The sequence below is a fragment of the Copadichromis virginalis genome, linkage group LG16 (genome assembly GCF_057382275.1).
Source record: "Copadichromis virginalis isolate Kocher_CV1m ecotype Utaka linkage group LG16, C_Virginalis_male_GT1.1, whole genome shotgun sequence".
NCBI lineage: Eukaryota > Metazoa > Chordata > Actinopteri > Cichliformes > Cichlidae > Copadichromis > Copadichromis virginalis.
The window spans coordinates 37,424,849-37,445,586 of NC_140633.1; the positions used below are offsets into that span (position 1 = coordinate 37,424,849).

General features: G+C 38.3%; 3 protein-coding genes across 6 annotated transcripts; 1 reads left to right on the forward strand and 2 right to left on the reverse strand.

Moving 5' to 3' along the window:
- The first annotated feature begins 19 nt into the window (after nt 1-19).
- parp9 (poly(ADP-ribose) polymerase family member 9) lies at nt 20-6,025 on the forward strand. Of its 2 annotated transcripts, XM_085434667.1 has the most exons (9): nt 20-85; nt 631-667; nt 1,379-2,274; nt 2,477-2,695; nt 3,271-3,486; nt 3,703-3,763; nt 4,273-4,757; nt 4,895-5,051; nt 5,143-6,025. In XM_085434667.1, the coding sequence occupies exons 3-9, from the start codon at nt 1,384-1,386 to the stop codon at nt 5,436-5,438; spliced, it is 2,325 nt and encodes a 774-aa protein (XP_085290793.1). In that variant the 5' UTR covers nt 20-85; nt 631-667; nt 1,379-1,383; the 3' UTR covers nt 5,439-6,025. The 2 variants fall into 2 exon arrangements, with proteins under 2 accessions (XP_085290793.1, XP_085290794.1); XM_085434668.1 differs by lacking the exon at nt 631-667 and having other exon boundaries at nt 35-85.
- LOC146691306 (fas apoptotic inhibitory molecule 1-like) lies at nt 5,107-14,310 on the reverse strand. Of its 3 annotated transcripts, XR_014915571.1 has the most exons (6): nt 14,174-14,310; nt 11,350-11,483; nt 10,981-11,209; nt 9,216-9,265; nt 8,501-8,717; nt 5,107-5,298 (listed from the first exon to the last, which is right to left on the reverse strand). XR_014915571.1 is itself a non-coding variant. In XM_085434670.1 (5 exons), the coding sequence occupies exons 2-5, from the start codon at nt 11,461-11,463 to the stop codon at nt 8,568-8,570; spliced, it is 543 nt and encodes a 180-aa protein (XP_085290796.1). In that variant the 5' UTR covers nt 11,464-11,480; nt 14,174-14,310; the 3' UTR covers nt 6,021-8,567. The 3 variants fall into 3 exon arrangements, 2 of the variants coding, with proteins under 2 accessions (XP_085290796.1, XP_085290795.1); XM_085434670.1 differs by lacking the exon at nt 5,107-5,298 and having other exon boundaries at nt 6,021-8,717; nt 11,350-11,480; XM_085434669.1 differs by lacking the exon at nt 5,107-5,298 and having other exon boundaries at nt 6,021-8,717.
- A 2,875-nt stretch (nt 14,311-17,185) lies between these two features.
- cxcr2 (chemokine (C-X-C motif) receptor 2) lies at nt 17,186-20,262 on the reverse strand. The gene is made up of 2 exons (XM_085435390.1): nt 20,119-20,262; nt 17,186-19,837 (listed from the first exon to the last, which is right to left on the reverse strand). The coding sequence occupies exons 1-2, from the start codon at nt 20,191-20,193 to the stop codon at nt 18,776-18,778; spliced, it is 1,137 nt and encodes a 378-aa protein (XP_085291516.1). The 5' UTR covers nt 20,194-20,262; the 3' UTR covers nt 17,186-18,775.
- Nucleotides 20,263-20,738: the final 476 nt, after the last annotated feature.

The following is a 20,738-nucleotide window of genomic DNA, read 5'->3' on the forward strand; positions in this document are numbered from 1 at the left end:
AGGCAGTTTGGAGACGTCCGCGCCCTCTTTTCATTCTTTCGCTTTCTCCTTCACTTCGGTACTTTCCAGCTGAAAGTGTGCGACGGTGAGTATCTGGCTTCTGCGCAATAAACCTCTCGATCCGTTTAAACTAAAACCTATGTTTTATCTAAGGTAGTCGAGTGTGTGTTGTTCATGGATTAGGTTTCCAGTCACCAGCAAAAGCAACTTTCGTTGACTGGTTGCGTGTTATGTTGCTCGCTTTTCAATGTATAAAAAGGACGCAGAAACGTCAAATGTTTGACAGTTTCTTCATTTATACTGGTCTACCCGGTAAAAGAAAGTTCTGAATAACGTTAATTAGCAAGCTATGATTTTTATCTCTCTGCGACGCAGTGCACAAGTATTGAGTGAACTGCAACAGACCCCAACAAAACAAAACCTTATACAATGCTGACTTAGTTTTGTTTTCTCTACGTAAATTGTACAAATGTAACATGTTATGAAAATATATAAAGTTGTTTAGTACGGAGTCAAGCGGTGTTCAAGCACACGGAAAATTGTCCCGACGTTGTTGTTTGTGGAGCAGGTAAATTATTTCTGAGTGGCCTAAAAGTGTCCGTTGTTTGTCTCTGTCTCTCTCTGCTGCAGTGACGATAGAACAGCAATTCACACGGAATTTTACTGGGTAGGTCACCTGCAACCACGTGAGCCGCATAAACTTATTCTCCAATGCCAAACAGGCTATTTTAGACTTGATAACACCACAAAAGTATAGAATACATTATTTAATATTCATATTATCATTATTATTATCCACAAAACCTACAGTGGGTGGGATCCTAGTTGTTGCATTTTCAGTGCAAATTAAAGTTACCACAGGCCGCAGTGAATCGTTTGACTGCATTGTTGTAATCTCTATAAAATCAGCAATAATTAACAATACTTTGATTTGCTAATAAACTCTATAATGCTCTAGTTTGATTGATATTGAATGACATCCTTTATGTAAACACTGCCACTCAACAGTGGGTGTCACTTAGAATTGCCTTTTTAAAAGCAAATTTGAATATTCTAATATAACATGAAATAGATCAGAAATTTTCTAAATATAATAATTAAATAAACAAACTTTAATTATATAGCACCTTTCATAAAAAAATTTAATACCTGGTTTACAAGATAACAGCAAAGAAAAATCAGTTATTGATTGTGTTTTACTTGTACATGTTTTTTAGAGAGTCTGCTCAAATATATATCTTAGCTAATTACATATTAGCTAAAATGCTTTCATGATTTATTACTTACTAAAAAGGCAAACAGAAAACAGCAACAAACTCTGTTTTAGGTGTGATGCTTCTGTCATTCTTTGATTCACTGACAGTCTTATTCTTTTCAGGAACCATGGATTATAAATCAGATATTGCTCTTCGTGAATCTTCACTCAACATTGTAAAACAAAGTGGACGTGCTCTGAGTGATATCCTCTACAGCAGATTTGGATGTGTGGCCACCTTCGAAGGTGTGGATTTTGAGAGTGATGCGAGCTTTGGACAGCAGAAGAGGCAGACTGTTGCCCCAGAGAAGAGGTTTTCCGTCAAGTTGCGTGCAGGTGTTGAGGTGTCCGTGTGGAAGGCTGATCTCACCAATTTCCCAGTAGAGGCTGTTGTCAATGCTGCCAACTCCAATCTTCATCATGGTGGTGGCCTTGCTCAAGCCCTATGTGAAGCTGGTGGTACTCAAATCCAAATGGAGAGTGACAATTACAAATTCAAATACGGTCCCTTACCAACAGGAGAAGCAATTGTCACTAATGCTGGGTCGCTGCCATGCAGGAAGATAATTCATGCTGTTGGTCCACAGCTCTCATACAACCCCCACTATTCTGAAGTTTCTCGTGCTGAACCATTGTTGAAAACAACCATCACGAGTATTCTTCAGAAAGCTACAGAATATAATCTGGACAGTGTTGCCATTCCTGCTATAAGCTCTGGATTGTTCAATTACCCCCTGTCAGACTGTGCAAAAACTATAGTGTCAACTGTGAAAGACTACTATGAAAGATTTCCCCATCGACAACTTCCTACTAAGATCTTCTTTGTAAACAACGATGAGCCAACAGTCACAGAAATGTACATGGCCTGCCGTCACATCCTAGGTCCCAACCAATCTAACCAAAGTTTGTCATACAGCCAAGCAGCAGAAAGGAACACCAGGAGTGCTGCCAAAACAGCAAACATCCAGATTGGGAACGTTCTTATAACCCTGAAGAGTGATAAAATTGAGGATCAGAAGGTAAAGTCTTATACTGTTTCTCAATTGCTATTTTTATTAAACAGCAAGTTAGCTTGTTCTTCACATTTGTTTTTGCTTGTTTTTGTTTACTTTAGTGTGCACATCAAGTTACAGTAGTGTATTTTTATGGCCACTGCTTTTACATTGTGTATTTTCTTGTTCAATTTGTTTTCATATAATAATTGTTTTTGCATCCTCTCAGACAGATGTCATTGTAAACACAGCATCATCTGACAGAAACCTGAAAATGGGTCAGGTCTCAAATGCTTTGCTGAGCAAAGCAGGCGGCAGAATGCAGGATGAAATACTAAAGGCTCCTTCTGGGCAACAAGTTGTCATTACAAGCGCGTACAAACTACGGTGTAAGGAGGTGTTTCACACTTTCTGCAGTTTCCATAATCAACAAACAGCAGCACACAAGGTAGATTATAACATGAAATCTTGTGTATCATTTTCATAAAAGTCAAATGCTGATATATAGACTATATGGGCAAAAGTACTGGGACTACCCATTACACACAGGAAGATAATTTCATAAACTGAGTTGTGGCAATGGTGGCATGCTATGACAGAATTATGTTTAACTGAGCTCTTTAGAATAACCCATTTTTTCACAAATGTTTGTAAAAGCAGACTAAATAGCTAGGTTCTTGATTTTGTACACCTGTGGTAATAGAACTGAATTGAACATCTAAATTCAGATTAAAAGTTTTGGCATAATACTTCTGTCCATATAGTGTAATATAGTCATTGTGTGATACATTCCAAACTGTAAGGACTTTCATTTGGTTTATATTTGTAACTCTAAACAAAAAGCATACAATATAATATGACAATTATTTTAAAATACAGTTTAATCCTTGGAAACACTTTCGAACCAAAAGATCATAATATATTTTTCTGAAAAATCATGATAAAATTAAAAAAGATGCTTTTTTTTGGACTATATTAAGAGCTTGGATTTTCTTTCTCTATTCTCTTATTATTTCATTGCAGTCCCTTTCTGATTCAGTACGGGAATGTTTATGGATGGCAGTTGCAAATCGCCACAACTCAATCTCCTTTCCTGCCATCGGAACTGGACACCTCGGGTTTCCTAAACAAGAAGCTGCATACATAATGTTAGAGGCAGTGGCTGACTTTGCCCAAACAGCTCAAACAAAGATGGATGTTTACTTTGTCATATTTCCTTCTGACCGTGACACATTTCAGGTTGTATTTTGCATATTCTGTCAAGATTTTAGAATTTTAAGTAACTATCACTGTAATAGATACATATCTGTAATTTGTTGTGGTGGGCAGCACTGTTGCACCTCCTGGAAACTGTTGACTAGGTTTGTTTGGCAGTGCTGCAAGTGCAACTCATGTCATTATTGTTTTGTTAATTTTTTTTAAAATAATATATTTTTAATTACCTTTTCTTTAAAGGCTTTTGAGGGACAAATGAAATCTCTCCAGCACAAAATCTCCAACTCCAGCTTCAGACAAGGTAAAACAGTGAAGCAGTGCCGCTCCATTAGAACATTAAAAAACAATACATCAGCATTTTTGTTTTCTTTTTAGATTATTTTCAGTACCTTTGTAATGAGCATTTTTATTACTGATCTAAGTGTTGGTTTGTTTTGATCAAAGTCCCTATATTCAGTTAATTAACTACCTGTAAAACCATAGCAAGTTAAAAAGTTAAAACTAATTTTTAAAAGTATTTTGTTTCAACAGTGTACATTTTGTCTTTTAAAGATATTTAATGCTGTTTTGCTAATGAATACATTCACCCTGTAAGAAAGGTGTCAAGAAGATATAAGCATAAAAACATGAAAGAAATAAGAAAGTTTGGTTGTTGTTCACTGATTGTTGTTATGGTGTTTTCTGCAAAATCCAGCAAAACTAATGTAGAAAAGTAAATGCATGGAGGGATGGTTATAATTTTATTAATCCCATTCAAATATAATTAAAATAATAGTAGCAGTGATTTTTCTCTTTTGTGTTCTCCACCAGCATATGATAACAAAGAAGACTTAAGATTCAACAAAGCTCCAACTCCACAGATCAGTTTAAAAAGTCCTTGTAAAGAATCACTACATGAGGCTGAAAAATGGCTTGATCATCTTCTCTTCAGGCCCTCTCGCTCCGTGGTTATCTACAACAACTTCATCCAGCACCTGAGTGAGAAGCAATACCTGCTGCTCTCTCATTTAACCAGAAAGGGTGTTAAGTTTGAGGAGTTTTTGTCCAAGGGTCACGCCTGCCTAAAGGTTGATGGGCATTCAGCTGAGGATGTTGTAGGTGCTGCGTTGGAGGTGGAGGCCATGCTCTGCACTGTCCAGGAGGAGTTTGCCAGAGAGGAAAAGGATGAAATGTGCAAGTTGTTAGCTCAAGTGCCTCGTGAAAGAGAAAGAAGGACAAAAACAGTGGACAACTCAAGCTGGGAGTTCAAAGAAAGAATATCTGCTTTTAGAAATCTTGGTCTGTGGATATTAAAGGTAAATTATGTTTCATAAAATGTTCCTCAACTTTTCGTGGGTTACTATTAAGCTTAGGGATTTGGTTGCTTATTAGTTTCTTCCTCTATATAAATAAGCCTTGTGCCTTATTTCAAAATGAAATGTTCTATTTTTAGGTGGACAAAGTGGAGAACTTAAACTTGAAGAAGCTGTTTGACCTCAAGAAAAACCAGCTGGGGTGCTCCTCTGAGAAAATGTTTCAGCGCATACCTGCACAGTTCTGTGAGATGGTTAGCCAGATTGGTTTCCATGCAGAGTGTGCACCACCTGAAGGTATGATAACATTATATATATATCAAAGCTACAGATAATATCATAAAAACACACCTAGTAACAAAAGATATTTATCCCTGTCTGGATCTAGACCCAAAATATGGAGAAGGCATCTACTTTGCTGGGACAGTGAAGGAGGCCATGGATGTTTGGAAGGAGGAAAAGGATAAGTATTTGTACTTTGTGGAGGCTGACGTGCTGAGAGGGGACTCCACAGAGGGTCAGCGAGGTCTCATTCTGCCACCTGCTAAAGGGACAGATCCACAAGTTAGGTATGACAGTGTGAGTGGAGGGTCTGACATCTCTGTCATATTTAGCAGTTATCAAGCCCTGCCCAGGTACATCATCACCTGTGAGAAAAAACAAGCTCAAGGAGATCCAAAATGAGCATATTTACTGTTAGAAAAAAGAAATGTTTGTATCAGTTATAGACTCGATATAATGGATATTAGTAGCAAAATATGAAGGAATGACTGGGCTTATTTTTCTCATAATGTATTGCTGAATAATGGCAGCAGCAAGTTATCAAAATCTATTTTATCATAGCACTGCTGCAAGGAGTAGAACCAATCACATGTTTATCAATCAAGATTAAGCTTAATAATGTGCGTTTTATATCAACAACACTGTAGTTTTTAGATTGAAAGGGTTCATTTGTTTAGTGGCATCTCATGACTCCATAAATTTAGACATGATTATAACAGCAAATACCACAATAAATATGAAAAGACTTTAATCTAGCTTTGTTTGTCCATAAAATAATAATGGTGGTGGTGAACTCCATGATGAATGGGAGAATGAGTCATAATGGACATGAGTAGTTACAGTTTTCCTGTGTTGATGTCAGAATAAAATTAAAAATTGTTGTTTGTTTGAGGAATCTGGACCTATTTTATGTTTTGTTTTTATATTTTTGTTGTAACAACATTTACTGAAATATGGAAAAACAACTATTAAACACAGCAAAGCTTCAAGTGTGTCCAGATTTTTTTTTACTTAAAGCTCAACAACAAAACCTGATCAACTACACAAATTTAATAAAATAAAATACAATTTAAACAACTTACAAAATGAAATACATGTATAAACATTATTCCTGTATACACGACACATGAAAAACAGAGTGAGAAGGTAATCATAACTATACAATGTCACAGTCTACTGAGCATGAAACATTTTCACCTTTGACCCTTGAAACAGTTTGACAGGAAAAACAAATAGTGTGTCCGTTTCACGAAGCTTTCAGCTGCATTTCAGTTCAGTTTCACAGACATCCGCAGATGAAGTTTGCTAAGTTGGCCAGATTTACTACATGGGGCAAAACGGCATGTGAGCTCAAAGGTGTGGTTAGCTTTACCAATGATTTACAAAACGTATTATGTTTCCAACACACACACACAGTCAGCTCATTTTAATATCAAGCACAAAAATAACAATTGGAAACATTTTCATGTTTTATTCTGGATTAAATATTATCAGGATTAGCAATAAATTGTGTTGCAAACATTAGTAAATCAGTTTGTGAGCTTTAAGAATTCTCTGTATATTTTGCACCTAGAAAAAGGAACTCATAGAAATATATGCAGCAGGGTCAAAAATCTCAGTTCAAAATCTCCTACATGCCATCTTGTCACTGCGCTCTCTTTCTAGATACCAACAGTACTTTCTTTAATGCCTAAACCCAGTTTGGATTGGCTCAGTGTTTGAGTAAATCTGGGTTCCAATTTCTAACAGTGAGGATGTACTCACACACATCATGGCTGTCACCACTCCACTGATCGCCTGCACTCACCCTTAACAGTGTGGGCTCAGAGTGTGCATCAGTGTGTGTCTACAGTGACGTTCATGATTTTATGCATCCAGTTTCATTTTAAAGTGCTGACACTTCATCCTCTCATATGCCTTATAGATTTGTGAAGTGCTGAACACAGTGATTTTCACACAGGCAGCTGTCATTGAACAACTGCCGGAGTTACATGTAAGTACTTGTGCACGATTAGTGGTCACATAACATGCACATGTTGAGTCCAACTGAACCTGGACTGGGGCAGTTCATGTAACCCTGCTGGGGTGGAGCATGCAGCAGTCTGGTCAAACAAACTGGAAAATGGGAAACAAACATACTCGGGTATGGCACAGCTTTCTTAGTGTGAGTACAGCCTTAGTGAACGTCTCTTACCAAACATTTGCTTCACATACACTGGAGAAATCCTTAATATTTAATAACCATGATTTTATTAAAATATTTTTAGCTCAAATTCTGTATTATCCATAGACTGCATGTATAAGATGGACATAGCTTCCATACTGGTAAAATGAAGCCAATGCCTTAACCTGCATTCTTTCTAATAGCCAGCAGGGGGCGACTTCTGTACTTGTAGTTAGCAGGAAAAAAAACTCAACAGATTTCAGTGGAAAAGGAGCCCTCTGTCATTTGAGCTGTGACCTCGGTAAACACTTCATTAATTAATCAGTGGTATCAATCACTACATTTACATCATATCTAATACATGATGTTCAGAAAGACGATAATGGGGGCAATGACCGATCTACCCCGCTTCTGTGACACCTGGTTTAAAAAACCTAAGAGGGTCACAGTGGACAGCTGAAGGGTCCAAAAATGTGGCTTTGACAAATGTGGGTGACATCACAGTGGCTTTGTCCATCATACACTCTATGATACTACCGCATGAATTGACAGCACAACACAGTCACAGATCTTTCTAAAGAGAACAGAACGTCTTTAAAGTATGTTTGGACATCAGTGAGTGATTGCAGCTGTGTAAATGATTTATGCCTAAGTGAAAACTGAGAACAACGCACCCTGTAAATATTCTGACACATCAACAGCAGGCCGTTGGAAGCTAATCACTTCATATCAACAGAATTAACCAATGGAAACACAAAGCATGTAACAGGCCAACACCAGAACAGGAACCAGTCCACTGCTACATTCAAGGAATAAAGTTACCCCATTGTTGAACCTCCCACTCCACAACATTTGAAAATACAAGAAAGCTAGCACAAAGGTAAGAGAGAATGAGGTGAGGGTTTACTGGGACAGCTCACTGGTAACATTTGGCTGTGTGATACAGTACTTCTTCAAAAGCAGCTGCTCGTGTTAAAACCCTGGCTGAGAGAGAATAATGTGGCACATCTGGACTCCCGTGTTGATGATATTACTGAGATTAATAGTGTTAATATGATTATAAAGACCAGTGCACACATCAAATATCCAGTGTGAACATTTGGAGACAGTAAATGCTTGTTTCTGGCATTAGTAGCTGCCCTCGGTCTTCTAAAACTGCTCAAACTTAGCTTTTGTCTTCAGCTATGCTATTTACAGGACAGCTTTCACCAGTATATATATGGCTAATATACTCCGCACACTACAGCAGCAATGCATTGTTTCTCTCAGTTGGTCCCTGACTTTATCAGCTTTAAATCACCTGGCGCCCTCACTCGGCGTCACAGATACAAAACCAGATCTCTGCTGTCATCCAGGCGCAGTCACGCTCACTCTGTGCATTCAGCGATCTCCGTGCCGTCCACGAGCAGCGTGTGAATGATCCCGTCTCGTCTCTTCCCGCTGCTCACAGCTTTCACGCAGCAGTTGTGGTCTCCGAGTGTGAAGTGCGTCTCTGTGCCGTCGTCCACAAACTCACCCTGCAGGCGCAAATCGCAAAAGCGTGAACTAAGAAAGGAAGCGTCCTGTTCCAAACGAAAATAATGATCCATTATGATATCCCAAAAGAAAACAATGCACCGCACCACACAAGCAACCAATCAATTTATATTCAAAGGCAATGAGCAGATAAAACAACAACCAGGAATACACAAACAATCATCAGTAAACAACTTATGGTTTTACAATTGTAGTTAACAATTCAATTCAATTCAATATAATAAGACCAACACCCCAGATAAAATGACATATCCGAACACAAAGACAATATCCAAACCAAATTTTAATACACAAAACAAGTACACACAGCCTAATCCTTAATGTGAATGCCTCCCATCAACATAAGCACTCTTTAATGAATCTATGATTTATACCATCTCTCTTGCAGGGTCCCCGGGTCACAGACCCCTAGTGGTCTGTTACTAAGGGAACTGCTGCTCTAATAACAACCTGTATTATGTCACTCGTGTTTTACTTACTGCAGTCTCAATATTTTGTCCGTTACACCAAACATCCATGGTGTCTTTCTCTGAAAGTAAAAAGACAGATTTTTTTTAATTAATATTTACCAGATAAGCATTTAAAAAAAATGTAAGTAAACTGGCCCAGACACAGCTGCTGAGCCAGTGAGAGCAGGTTAGTGACTAGCTTTAACTTTAGGTGTAATGTTGCTGGGTGCTGGAATGAGAAAGTTTATCTGACTGTCTTGTGGTTTCCAGTCCTAGTCTGACTCATATCTATTCTGCGTATTTAATCACTTGTAGGTGGTTTCTGCAAACTAAGAGCCAGATTTATGGTCTGCACCAGCACAGGATTCTCCGCTTGACATTATAAAACCACAGCTGACATTTGTTAAAGAGCCACAGCATTAACTTTGTGACTGAAAGGCGATGCAACGTCTGATCTGAGCAACGCCCTTGTTTGCCTTAATCTTTATCTGCATTCATCTCCTCTCTGCAGTGAAACACTAAACAGAACTAATAAAGTTACTTTCACTGAAGGCAGGGAAGAGAAAAGACTTCAGACCTGCAGGACCACATGAGTCTATGCACAGACTGAGTTATAAAGACAAGAAAAATGGAAAATGCCTCCAATGGCAGAACACTGGCTGCTGCATACTGAGTAAATGAGTAATTACACACAATTACAGCCTATTAGAGTTCATTTCACAGAGATATTATCTTTGTGCTAATCTAATATACTGTTCATGCTGTATATTATTCCAAAGAGTTGCTGAGCTCTGTTTGACTACTATAAATCAAGTCTTTGTTTGTTTCTGTTTCTCAACAAGAACCAAATTCAGGCTGCTCAGTTACAGCAAAAATCACAACCAGTTATCTTGATCAACATCAGGGTAATGAATATTTAACATGATAACCTGACTTTTAATAAAAGTTGTATTTACTGTGTCTTGCCAGAATCCTTTGAACAAAGTGTTTCTGGATTAATTTACATTTTCCTGTCTGTCTCAGTCTACATGCCAAAGCATTCTTAGGCATGATACTTAACCCCAAGTTGTTTTTCAATGTGCTCATCAGAGTGTGACTGTTAGATGGAAAGCGCTTAGGTGTAGAAGTGCTTGTATGAATGTGTGTGAATAGTTGAACAAGACATGCTGGATAAAGCATAGTACAAAATGTACTACATACAGTGAAAGACAAACCACAGAGATTGTTTTTAATATAAAGTTTAGTTTAATATTTCCATTCTTTCCCAGCTGGGATATCTCTGTTACAAATGCAGACAATGCACAGTGGTTATTTGCGGCATGTGCTTTCAAGGCAGTTTGCCACTTGATCCACTGTAAGCAGTACAATTATATGAAGGATTAACTCGCCCAGATCACAGACACGGCTGTATATGGTCCAAGCTTAGAGTAGTTAAGGAGCTTAGGCTCAGCTACTGCATAATATTAGAGGGTGGCTGTGAAGTGGCATAAATCACACTGTGCTAAATATCAGGTCTATATCTATCCTGACTGACTATGTAGATGAATTAAAGCTTTATGTATCTTAGATATACATTTGTATTTTATAACCTATTAAAGCTATAAAATAAGTTGCATCTTTTCTCCTATGAGATCATGTTTTGGGTTGTTGGGAGGGGTTTTTTTTTGCATAATTTTTGCAGAATCTTGAATATAGAGCTTTTCTGTATGAATAAAAAAATCATAATTATAAGCTGTCACAGTAACAGAAGTAAAAGGACAAGAGCTGAATGATACAAACACTGAGAGGAGCTCACCCAGGACCACTCTGCAGTCAATGCCGTCTAAGTTGAGCAACCAGGTGCTGGTGACCTTTGACCTGTTCTCCATGTACTTCTTCAGGCTCTTCCCGTTGATCTCCAGGGTGTACTCATAGGCAAAGCCACTGACTGCATCTATATTGATAGTGGCTTTGGTGTCTGAACTGCCCACGCTGAAAGTTTCCTTCCCCACCAGTTTGAACATCCAGTCCCGCCTCAGGACCTCCTGGAGCATAAATCAGAAAATCACAGGAGCTGATGAGGCTGACCTCAGAAACACTCAAATAAAATCAAATAAATTAATAAATAAGATTAGTCCAGCAAAACACGTCCAGTGTTTCCCCGGCTAACAGTATGACTGCACACCTTTCCATCCACGTAGATGACCCTCTTTCCGGTGGTGGTCCCGTGTTCAAACTCGATTCTGTGAACTCCATCACTCAGCGCCACCTCCCACACTCCAGCGAGATCATTAGACATCGTGAGTCCTTCAGAACCTGCTGGAGAACCAAACTACAGCGTGAATCGAAACCAAGGGCAGCTAATACCCTGTGCTAACCTCAGCTGCTATTAAAGAAATGAAAGCTAACAATGCTCGTATCTCTGCGGCTCTTAGCCCGCCGGCACGAATCCCCCCCGGCTACTTCATTACAGCAACTACAGCTACGGCGTTAGAGTATTAATAGCGAGTTATAACTGTGACAGAAACACGGCTAAAGAGCGCAGCTACAATGTTACTCTTTGTGGCATCTAAACTTCCGGTTTCGGGAGTGTTCTTTCAAAGTAAAAGTGGAAAAACGGGTGTCAAACCTCAAAGAGAATCAGAATCAGAATACTTTATTAAACCTTGAGGAAATTGTGTGGTTATAGTTGCTCGAAGAAGGAAGAACAGCAACTGTCTAAACTAAATTAAATAATTGAATATATTATAAAGTTATAAAATAGAATAACTCCCAGTATATAACACAAATTAAATATATATGCTTGAAATTGTACTGTAAACTGTGTTGTTCACACTGCACAGGTTGTGCAGATATTAAGGATGTGCAGCTACTGCAGTGTGTACTGAGGATTAGATCGAAGAGCCCACTTCTAGGCCTTTTCAGAGTGTGATTACAGCTGTGAATTACAGATAAGCTATTAATAAGTCATTAATTACTTTCTTCTTATAATAATTATTATTGTGACTAGTATTATAAAATAAAAAAATGAAATTCCTGGAAAATAACACTATAACTCTATCTAGACACATTATATAACTTATTACATTAAGGTTATTTCTCGTAAGAGACTTTTTCTACCTCAGGCTCGTCATCAACTGTTCTCTAAAAGGAGTGCTTATTAAATAAGAAACACAATTCAACAAATAATGTACACTTTTGTTCTGTCTGGACAGCTATTTAAAGGGGAGTGATATAAGAGATATCACTGAGATGTTTTTCACACCTGAAGCTCTGGTCGCGTCTACCGTGTTCAGTGTGTACGCACCGTTACAGTTTCAGCTTTTTTAAAAAAATTTCTTTTAATGGTGGTTTTGGTTAATGTTTAACACAGTGAAAAATCTTTCCTTGAAATGTTTCTTTAATATAAGTTATTATGCTATGATGTTAACAGTGTTGGGGAGTAACGGAATACATGTACCACCGTTACGTATTTAAAATACAAAATATGAGTAACTGTATTTACAGTTACCGTTTAAAATGGTGGTATTTAGAATACAGTTACTTTGTTGAAATAAATGGATTACACGGCGGTATTTTCCTGTTTCATATTGTGGCGGGTCAGGACTGTTTGGGTTTTGTTTGACAGCTACGCGCGCTCTCTGCGACTGTGTGTTTCCTGGGTGAGAGAGCTCTTTTTGTTGTTGTTGTTGTTGTTGTTGTGCTAAGCTATGCCGAGCAGTTTGGTTTCTGTTGGAAAATAAACGGCTGTGATTTAATATGAATGCAATAGGCAGAGTGTTACAGGCATAGCGCTAAAGAATGTAGCCTCATGAGCAGTGTAGTCCGCGCTGCAGGGAGAATGAACTACCATACCCGTTATGTGTCTGTGAGCGATGGAGGGAGAAAAAGGAGAAAAGTACGAGTTGTCATCGAGCAGAAACGGGAGCTGGAAGCATGTAAATATAATAATAACCACTGCAGCCAAAAGCCCAGTTGTAAGCACGCTATTAAGACTCGACTGTACACTGTGTTTGTGTTTTCCCCCGAAACAATAAGTTCGTTGGAGCAGTCTTTCAACGCCTCTCTCTGTCTCTCGTCTCTCTCGCAATCAAAGTTGACCCAGACAACAAAGAAAAGCTATTTTTCTGCTACGAGCCCAACACGAACCCGAAGTATTAGCCAGAGGTCCTTTACTACGGTTCGGAGCCGCGGACCTTCAGTAATAGTAATAAATCACACAGCAATAGTACATTCATGTAGTTGTAAAAAGCACGATAATATGTTAAGTAATCTAAAGTATTCAGAATACGTTACTGTCATTGAGTAACGTAACGGAATACGTTACAAAATACATTTTGGGGCATGTATTCTGTAATCTGTAGTGGAATACATTTTAAAAGTAACCTTCCCAACACTGGATGTTAATAGCCTCGCCCATCTGATGTCACATGCACAAGGAGCAGAAAATATTATAATGAATATTTAAACTATTAAACTGGTTGCTAAGAGAAAAAATTAAAAATAAAATTGGGGAAAACTGTGTTAAACTGCCTTCACATTGAAACACTTACTAACGCTGTTGTTTTTAAGTATTTAAAGACCCTTAACTGCGATTGTTAACCACTTTAACCAGCACACATAAAAAAAAATCAGCATTCATGCACTTATATTTTTTAATTTACAGCTTGACACAATTTCTGATTTCACAGTAATATGAGAAAATTTTATCATATGGGTCATATGATTGTTGGATTTTTCTCTGTATCTATTATTATAGGATATACTGTACAATATAAAGCGCCTTGGGGCGACTGTTGTTGTGATTTGGCGCTATATAAATAAAATTGAATTGAACGTAGTTTTATTTTGAAAATAAAGCGGAAGTCTTACTCCAATAGTAACGCACTCTGCTGCAGGCTTGATCACAATTTGTGGGTCTGACCGCTAACATTATCTTCTGCGCTGTGAAAGCATGACCTCAAAGGCTATCTGGTGGAATACGATCCACCATTACAGCTCCATGTTACCTGCCCGGTCCTGAGATGCTCCCTGCAGCTCCGCGGCGCGTAAAAATGGCCCAGCAACCACTTTAACGCAGTTTTTCCACAGCTCCTGCGGACAACCAACAGATGAGCTGCGGCTATGCTGTTACTATGGTAACATGGAATCGGCCTACGCGCAGGCTTCTCCCCGCCCACTCCGGAAATAGCAGTGCAGGTACCAGATGTGTTTAGATTGTAGGATTGTAGGAGCAAAAGTTAACGACATATTATATATCGTTCAAGACTTTATTTCCACGTAAACAGACCTGGAAATAAAGTCTGTCATGCAAAAATAGAGTTTGTACAATTATAGCAAACATAAAATTCAAGAGTCCGAACTTTTGTAATTTCTTTAAGTATCTTCAGCAGTAGTTCTCCAGGGTTCTTCTGAAGGACATTCAGAGCTCTTTCTTTGTCTCTGCCTTTGGTTCTGTTCTCTGTAATGATGATCTTTTCTGCTTCAATAACGTAGAGGCCCAGGCTCTGGTTAAGCCCATCCATGAAAACACTACTGAATTGGCAGTGTGTTTTCTTTATTTCTTAAGATCATCGGCTTCACTTACTGCACCTAACTGAGACACACTGCACACCATGCTGAGGTATGCCAAAGATTCAGCTAATAGCTCTTTAGGACTTTATTGGTGCAAAAATGCTATTTTATGTCTGTTGAACTGTGATATCTTTGGCATTTTTTTATAGATTCAGATAAAGAAATGGGCAAAGTATGTATTTTTCTGACAACCTGCTAGTAACAATGAACCTAAATGTTTTTTAAAATCTCCAATCTCCAGCAAATAACTTTGAAAGACCAACATCAACTACTGAGCACTGTAAAAAAAATGATAAGAAAGTCTGGCTTCTTGGGAATAAAATATAAAGAAACAACTGGTGGCTCAAGATTTTTGCACAATACTTGGTATAACACATGAAAAGAAGGTTGGATTTTATAGTCGGACAAAAGTTCTGTTGTTTGTTTGTTTTTTCATGCAAATGGTTAATCACCAGATAAAGTTATTATTTTTATTTATTTGTTTATTTATTTTTATTTATTTATTAAAAACACTGCATTGCAACAACTCTCACAGTGAACACATACCTTCATCTTCCTTTTAGCTTCTTTTTCTTGTATATCTCATTATTTTGTTTGTTTTGTATTCCTGACATTATTTGCATTTTTTCAGCTTTTCTTTTTAGTTAAAATATAGATATATAATTATATATATAGCACATCAAAAATATATAAGACAAAGCACATCAGCGTGTCCTGGAAACAAGGCCACCCGTGAAGGACAGCTCACATATCAATACACTAGAAATAGCCCAGTAGTTAATAGTTAATAGTTAATATTTTAGCACAACATTCTGGGGATCTGGTACTCCTCCCCTCAGACATTTGACCTGCAGGGGGGCAAAACGCTGATGAGCTTTTGTGTGTTGATTTGTGCAGCAAATGTTTTTATTTATAGTATTAACATAGTGGAATAAAATGCAATGATGTTTTGTTTGTATTTTGTTTTGCTTTCAAACAAGTTGTGTGGGATTCAGAGCATCAGTGTGTTTTCTGTGATTAGCGTACACCTGTGTACACCTGTGAAGTGACTGTTTTCATGGTGTTTTTGACTATGTTGCAGAGGCTGACTAAAAACAAAAATGTCACACAATATCGATTTAAAATTATTACGCAGATAAGCAAAAATAAATTCCTCTGAATATGGAAACGATGCCTCACCACTGGCATGAAAAATGTCCTAATATGGGACATCCTCCTTCTCCTTTTTCATTCTGCTTCTCTGTGACTAAGGTCACAACTGTGCAGCCTGTGTGTGTGCGTGGGTGTGTTCTTGTGGTAATTCCTTTTACCACAAAGTATATTCAGCTCCAGCTCCAGAAATATGCTTTTTGTGCAGTCTTGCCTCTGTGCATCACCACAGGGTGTTTTAAGTCTAACAAAAAATCAAGATATGATTGAAGTTAATTTAATAGTTTTACTAAAATGATTGTATTAAGTATTGTGCTATTTTTACCCCCCACAGACACACACAAACACACACGTCATCTTTAGAGGCTCAAACAACTTTATTTTTTTAATCCTTGGATTAAAACCCTTTGCTAACAATGAGGGCCTGGAGTCTAGAACATGCTGTATTAATTGTCTTGAGATTAAAATATGCAACTTCCTCCCATTCTGCCTTTTACTGCAGCCACTTTCAGTTCCTGCTTATCTGCGTTAACCTCTAGTGTCATGATGATCCACAAATTTGTTATTAGGAAGTGTTTTTTCTGTGTAAGTCCAGGGGCAAATGCATCTGTTCTGTTAACTAAAGGAAGCGTTGATTACGTCTAAGAGCTCTGAAAGTGAGGAAGCACCTGTAAGAGCTGGTTGAACTCTTGAACCTAAGCTTTGTTCATTTTTTTCTGTTTTTATTTCTTAACCTTCATGTGCAAGTCTTCTGTCAAAATATTCCCAGTAATTTAATTCCAGCAGAATATTTGATGCACTGCTGCCCTCACATGCATTTTAGTTACTTTTAGTTAATTATTAGGCTGTTCAGGGGTTAAAGTTGGCAGTGCTGAATGCTGTTGATTATCTCAAAATACAGCTCCATCTCCCAGAAGAAAAGCCTTACAGCTGGTGGGCCTGCTCCACATGTTTTTGGAAAAGGTGCTTTGAAACCATCACATGTGTGTTTACATGTGATTGATTCTGTTACAAAACTCCAACAGAGTGGAGACTGTAGTGGGGGCGTTAAATCTGAGATCTGCAATAAAGTTTCATTTTGAAGTCTGCCTCTTCAAGGAAGATCTCTATCTTTAGGAATTTTCAAAAAGATTTTCTGCCACAGTGCTGAACTTTCCTTTGTAATATACTCAAATGTCGATTTAGTCACTTTATTAGGTTGTGCAAAAGATGATTGTTCGGGTAAAAATACCTCTTAGACAGCTTGTTCATTCATCAAGACGCAGAACCGGAAACAGGGAAATGGCCAGACTACCACAAAGTGTGAGACGACGTTTATTTGAGTTTAGCTGCAGACGGAATTTGACAAATATGCTTGAATAGAAACAAATCTGGATATACCACATTTTCCTAAACACATATTTAGTAGTAACACAAGAATAAGCTTGCATAATGGAGACATTTAATTTTGAAGCACAGTGCGGTGCACATATATCATGCAGTTTTAATTTTGAAGCAACACTTTGCAGACTCATTCGCACATCACTTCACACCTTCAAGTAAAAAACAGAGTCAAAAAAACACACATTGGTTTGATCATGCAAGAAACAGCTTCTTGGACAAAACAGTATCTTAGCACTGATTACAACACAAACTATCAGTTTCTACAGAGTTTCTGTTACTTAAATGAAACCTTTTCATCAAAGAAACAAACACAACTTGTTTTTGAAACAGACGGCAGATTTCACCACTGCTTCTTCCTGTGTGAAAGATAATATCAGACTGAGACTTTTTTTCTTCACTACTGCGTAGAATAAGGTAACAATATTTACTGGACAGCCTCAGAATAATGTGCACAATATCACATCAACACTGGATTTTTAAATGTTTTTTATTCTTAATGAACAAACACACTAAAGCGTCATTAGAACATGTACAGCAACAATATTTTTGTGAATGCTTAAAGCACAAAACCTGTCAAACTAAAATTTCTATACCACTTTTATGGTTTTATTAAACACTTAAAGTGATTTACAGCACAAGTTAACATGAATATCTGTGGGAGAAAGCCAGTGTGTCCAGAGGAAACCCTGGCAGACAAGGCAAGCTCCACACAGGAAGGCCCCGACTTTCTTTCTCAGAACTCTCTTGCTATATGACAGTGCTAACCATGTTATCTGATTCTCTTTTTAACTTGAACACCTGCGTTCTTTTTCTCTGAATTCTCACTGCTTAGATTCAGTAATCAATATTCGTGCTGAAATAATACTTCAAAAGTTACACCATACATTACACCACGAGAGATCCAGGTGAGGCACTGAACTCACTATTTTATTTCAAATCTGGTAGCAACATTGTTACTAATGAACCAAGTTCATTTTGGGTATTTTTTGGAAATTCTAGTAATAGAATGGAATGAGTTAAACTGAGAAATACTGACCAGTTATTTAGAAAACAAAATCCTCCTGTTAACCAAAGGAAACAGCTGAACTGGCTGTGTGAAATGCTAACACCCAGACACATCTGCATATTACTATTTTTACTACCAGATTTCGTTCTACACAGATGTTTTCTCCTGTTTTCTATTTTATCTTAAGCCAAGCGATGCTGCTTTCTGCTACCTTTTCAATCTCAGCAAAAGAAAGAAAAAGACAATTCGCTCCCCCGATATCTGTTCCTGGAAATTCACACGACTTGCAAAAGCAGTTATGGAGTAAAAAAACGTGACATGTCTAGTTATTACTTTCTCTGAATTTGCTATTTAGGGCTGATGGTGTATATGTGGTTTGCATCAATGTACTTTCTGGATCTTTAGTACATTGCACTTTGAGGACATTTGACCAGTTGAAGATGCATTTTAAAAAATGACCACCACCTGAGCCTGTAAATAATCATCCATCAGGGCTTTTTTACATTGTGACTGAGGTGTTTCTGGATCTTAAGCTGCCTACACTGCCAGCAGAGCCCTTCCTGTAAGCCATCTGGAGCCTCTTGCTGATGAGGCCGTGTCTGTAAAGAGCTGAGAGCAGCTGGTTACGGAACTTCTGCCCAACAAAGGCGTACAGCACCGGATTCACTGCACAGTGCATGAAGGCCAGAATTTCGGTGACACTCAGCATGGCAATCACTGTGTAATGAGTTTCACATGTAGTCAGTTCCAGAGATCCTCCCTGTATGAGTGTGTCAATCAGTACAGTGACATTATAAGGCAGCCAGCACAGAATGAATGCCAGCACAATGGCCAAGATGACACGCATAGCTTTGTGCTTTTGTTGGTTGCGTGTGTGAAACAAAGTCACCACAGTCCAGCCATAGCAGACAGCCATGACCACCAGAGGCAGGAAGAAGCCCAGTGTATGCCGCAGAACGCGTAGAGTCACTCGCCAGCGATCGCTGCTTTCACCAGTAACGTTTTCAAAGCAAATGGACACTCCAAATTCAGTATCTATGCTCTCCCTCTTAATCACCACTGGTAAGGACAACATTACAGCCACCAGCCACACAATACTGCAAATAACTTTGACCAACAGGTGATGGGAGGACAGGACCCGCGTAGCTCTGACAATGGCAAAGTATCTGTCCACACTGATGCATGCCAGCAGGAATACGCCACTGTATGCAGATGCCTCCTGAAAGCCTGAGAGGAGTTTGCACAGGAAGTTTCCAAAGATCCAGCCAGCATTACATTTCACAGCCCAGAACGGCAGGGTAAGACAGAAGAGCAGGTCTGCAATCGCCAGGTGCATCAGGTAGATGTCAGTGCTGGTTTTACTTTTCTTCATATTGAAAACGACAAAGACAACAACACTGTTACCTACGATGGCGAAAACAAACACGATAATGTAGACTACGGTCATCCCCATGTTGTTAAATCCAGGCACTGTTTTATTGCAAGGAGAAGATTCTGAAATCATTTCTTCATCCTCGTCATAGCTGTAATTTAAATTGAGATTGCCCAAATTGGAGAAGACCTGCAGGCGGGCAAAACATAACAATGTGTTAATACTAGGATACAGGTAGAAATAGTACAGTACAAAGTAGATGGTGCTTATTGCAACTATTTTAGTCGGTAGTACTAAGATGAAGACAAGTTAACAATAAAGCAGCAAGTTGCAGTCATCATTGTGTCATAATATTTAGAAATAAAATTTGCAAGAAAACCATTTCTTAGTCTAGCACACATCCATAGTCCCCTTTTCTTTTGCTCACATTCACAACAAGTGCACCAATGTCAAAGATATCCACTGATTACCTCTGATCCTTTCACAGCTTGATTGGTGAGAACAAAACACTTCAAAACAAAAAGTATGAAAAGTTGTTGCTCCATCGTTTCTTTGTGATGTGCACAAGTTGAACACCTTGTCAGGAGTGTTGTTTTTGCTCAGAGATGTGCTTAAAGTCCTTGTGAAATGGTTGTGCAGAGCTGTGTTGCTGGTGCTTTATTAGCAAATTGTTCAGCTCAAGGGAAGTGGGCAAACCCACACACACTATCTGCCTGTGGCGATCTACATGAATAAGATGACAACAGGTTGTCTTCTAAACCATTTTGACAGATCTCTCAGGTAAATGTCAGACAGGAAACATTATACCAGTGAGGCACTTTATGTAAAAGTCACTTTGTCTAATTTGATCCTTTGGCAGAAAATGTAGATAATTTAAACTATAAACTGTTTTTTTTTCTTCTTCTTATTTATTTATTTATTTATAATTTGCACGTGCAAAATACATTGTCTACATTAATACAGTCACCAGAGCCCCATCAGATAAGGAGCTCAGTTTCCATTTTAGTGCTGCCTTTCACTCCGTGTTGCATTTAACCATCGAAGTTCAAAATTGTTCATTTGGGGGTTTTTCCCACAAAATGGAAACTTA

Excerpts from the sequence above, each read along its gene's own strand:
- parp9 (XM_085434667.1), top strand. The coding sequence starts at position 1,384 with ATGGATTATAAATCAGATATTGCTCTTCGTGAATCTTCACTCAACATT. Across the intron at positions 2,275-2,476 it reads ATAAAATTGAGGATCAGAAG|ACAGATGTCATTGTAAACAC; the intron begins GTAAAGTCTTAT and ends GCATCCTCTCAG. Across the intron at positions 3,764-4,272 it reads CAACTCCAGCTTCAGACAAG|CATATGATAACAAAGAAGAC; the intron begins GTAAAACAGTGA and ends GTTCTCCACCAG.
- cxcr2 (XM_085435390.1), bottom strand. The coding sequence starts at position 20,193 with ATGGAGCAACAACTTTTCATACTTTTTGTTTTGAAGTGTTTTGTTCTC. Across the intron at positions 19,838-20,118 it reads AAGCTGTGAAAGGATCAGAG|GTCTTCTCCAATTTGGGCAA; the intron begins GTAATCAGTGGA and ends GCCCGCCTGCAG.
- LOC146691306 (XM_085434670.1), bottom strand. The coding sequence starts at position 11,463 with ATGTCTAATGATCTCGCTGGAGTGTGGGAGGTGGCGCTGAGTGATGGA. Across the intron at positions 9,266-10,980 it reads TGACTGCAGAGTGGTCCTGG|AGAAAGACACCATGGATGTT; the intron begins GTGAGCTCCTCT and ends TTTTACTTTCAG. Across the intron at positions 8,718-9,215 it reads GACAAAATATTGAGACTGCA|GGTGAGTTTGTGGACGACGG; the intron begins GTAAGTAAAACA and ends TTGCGCCTGCAG.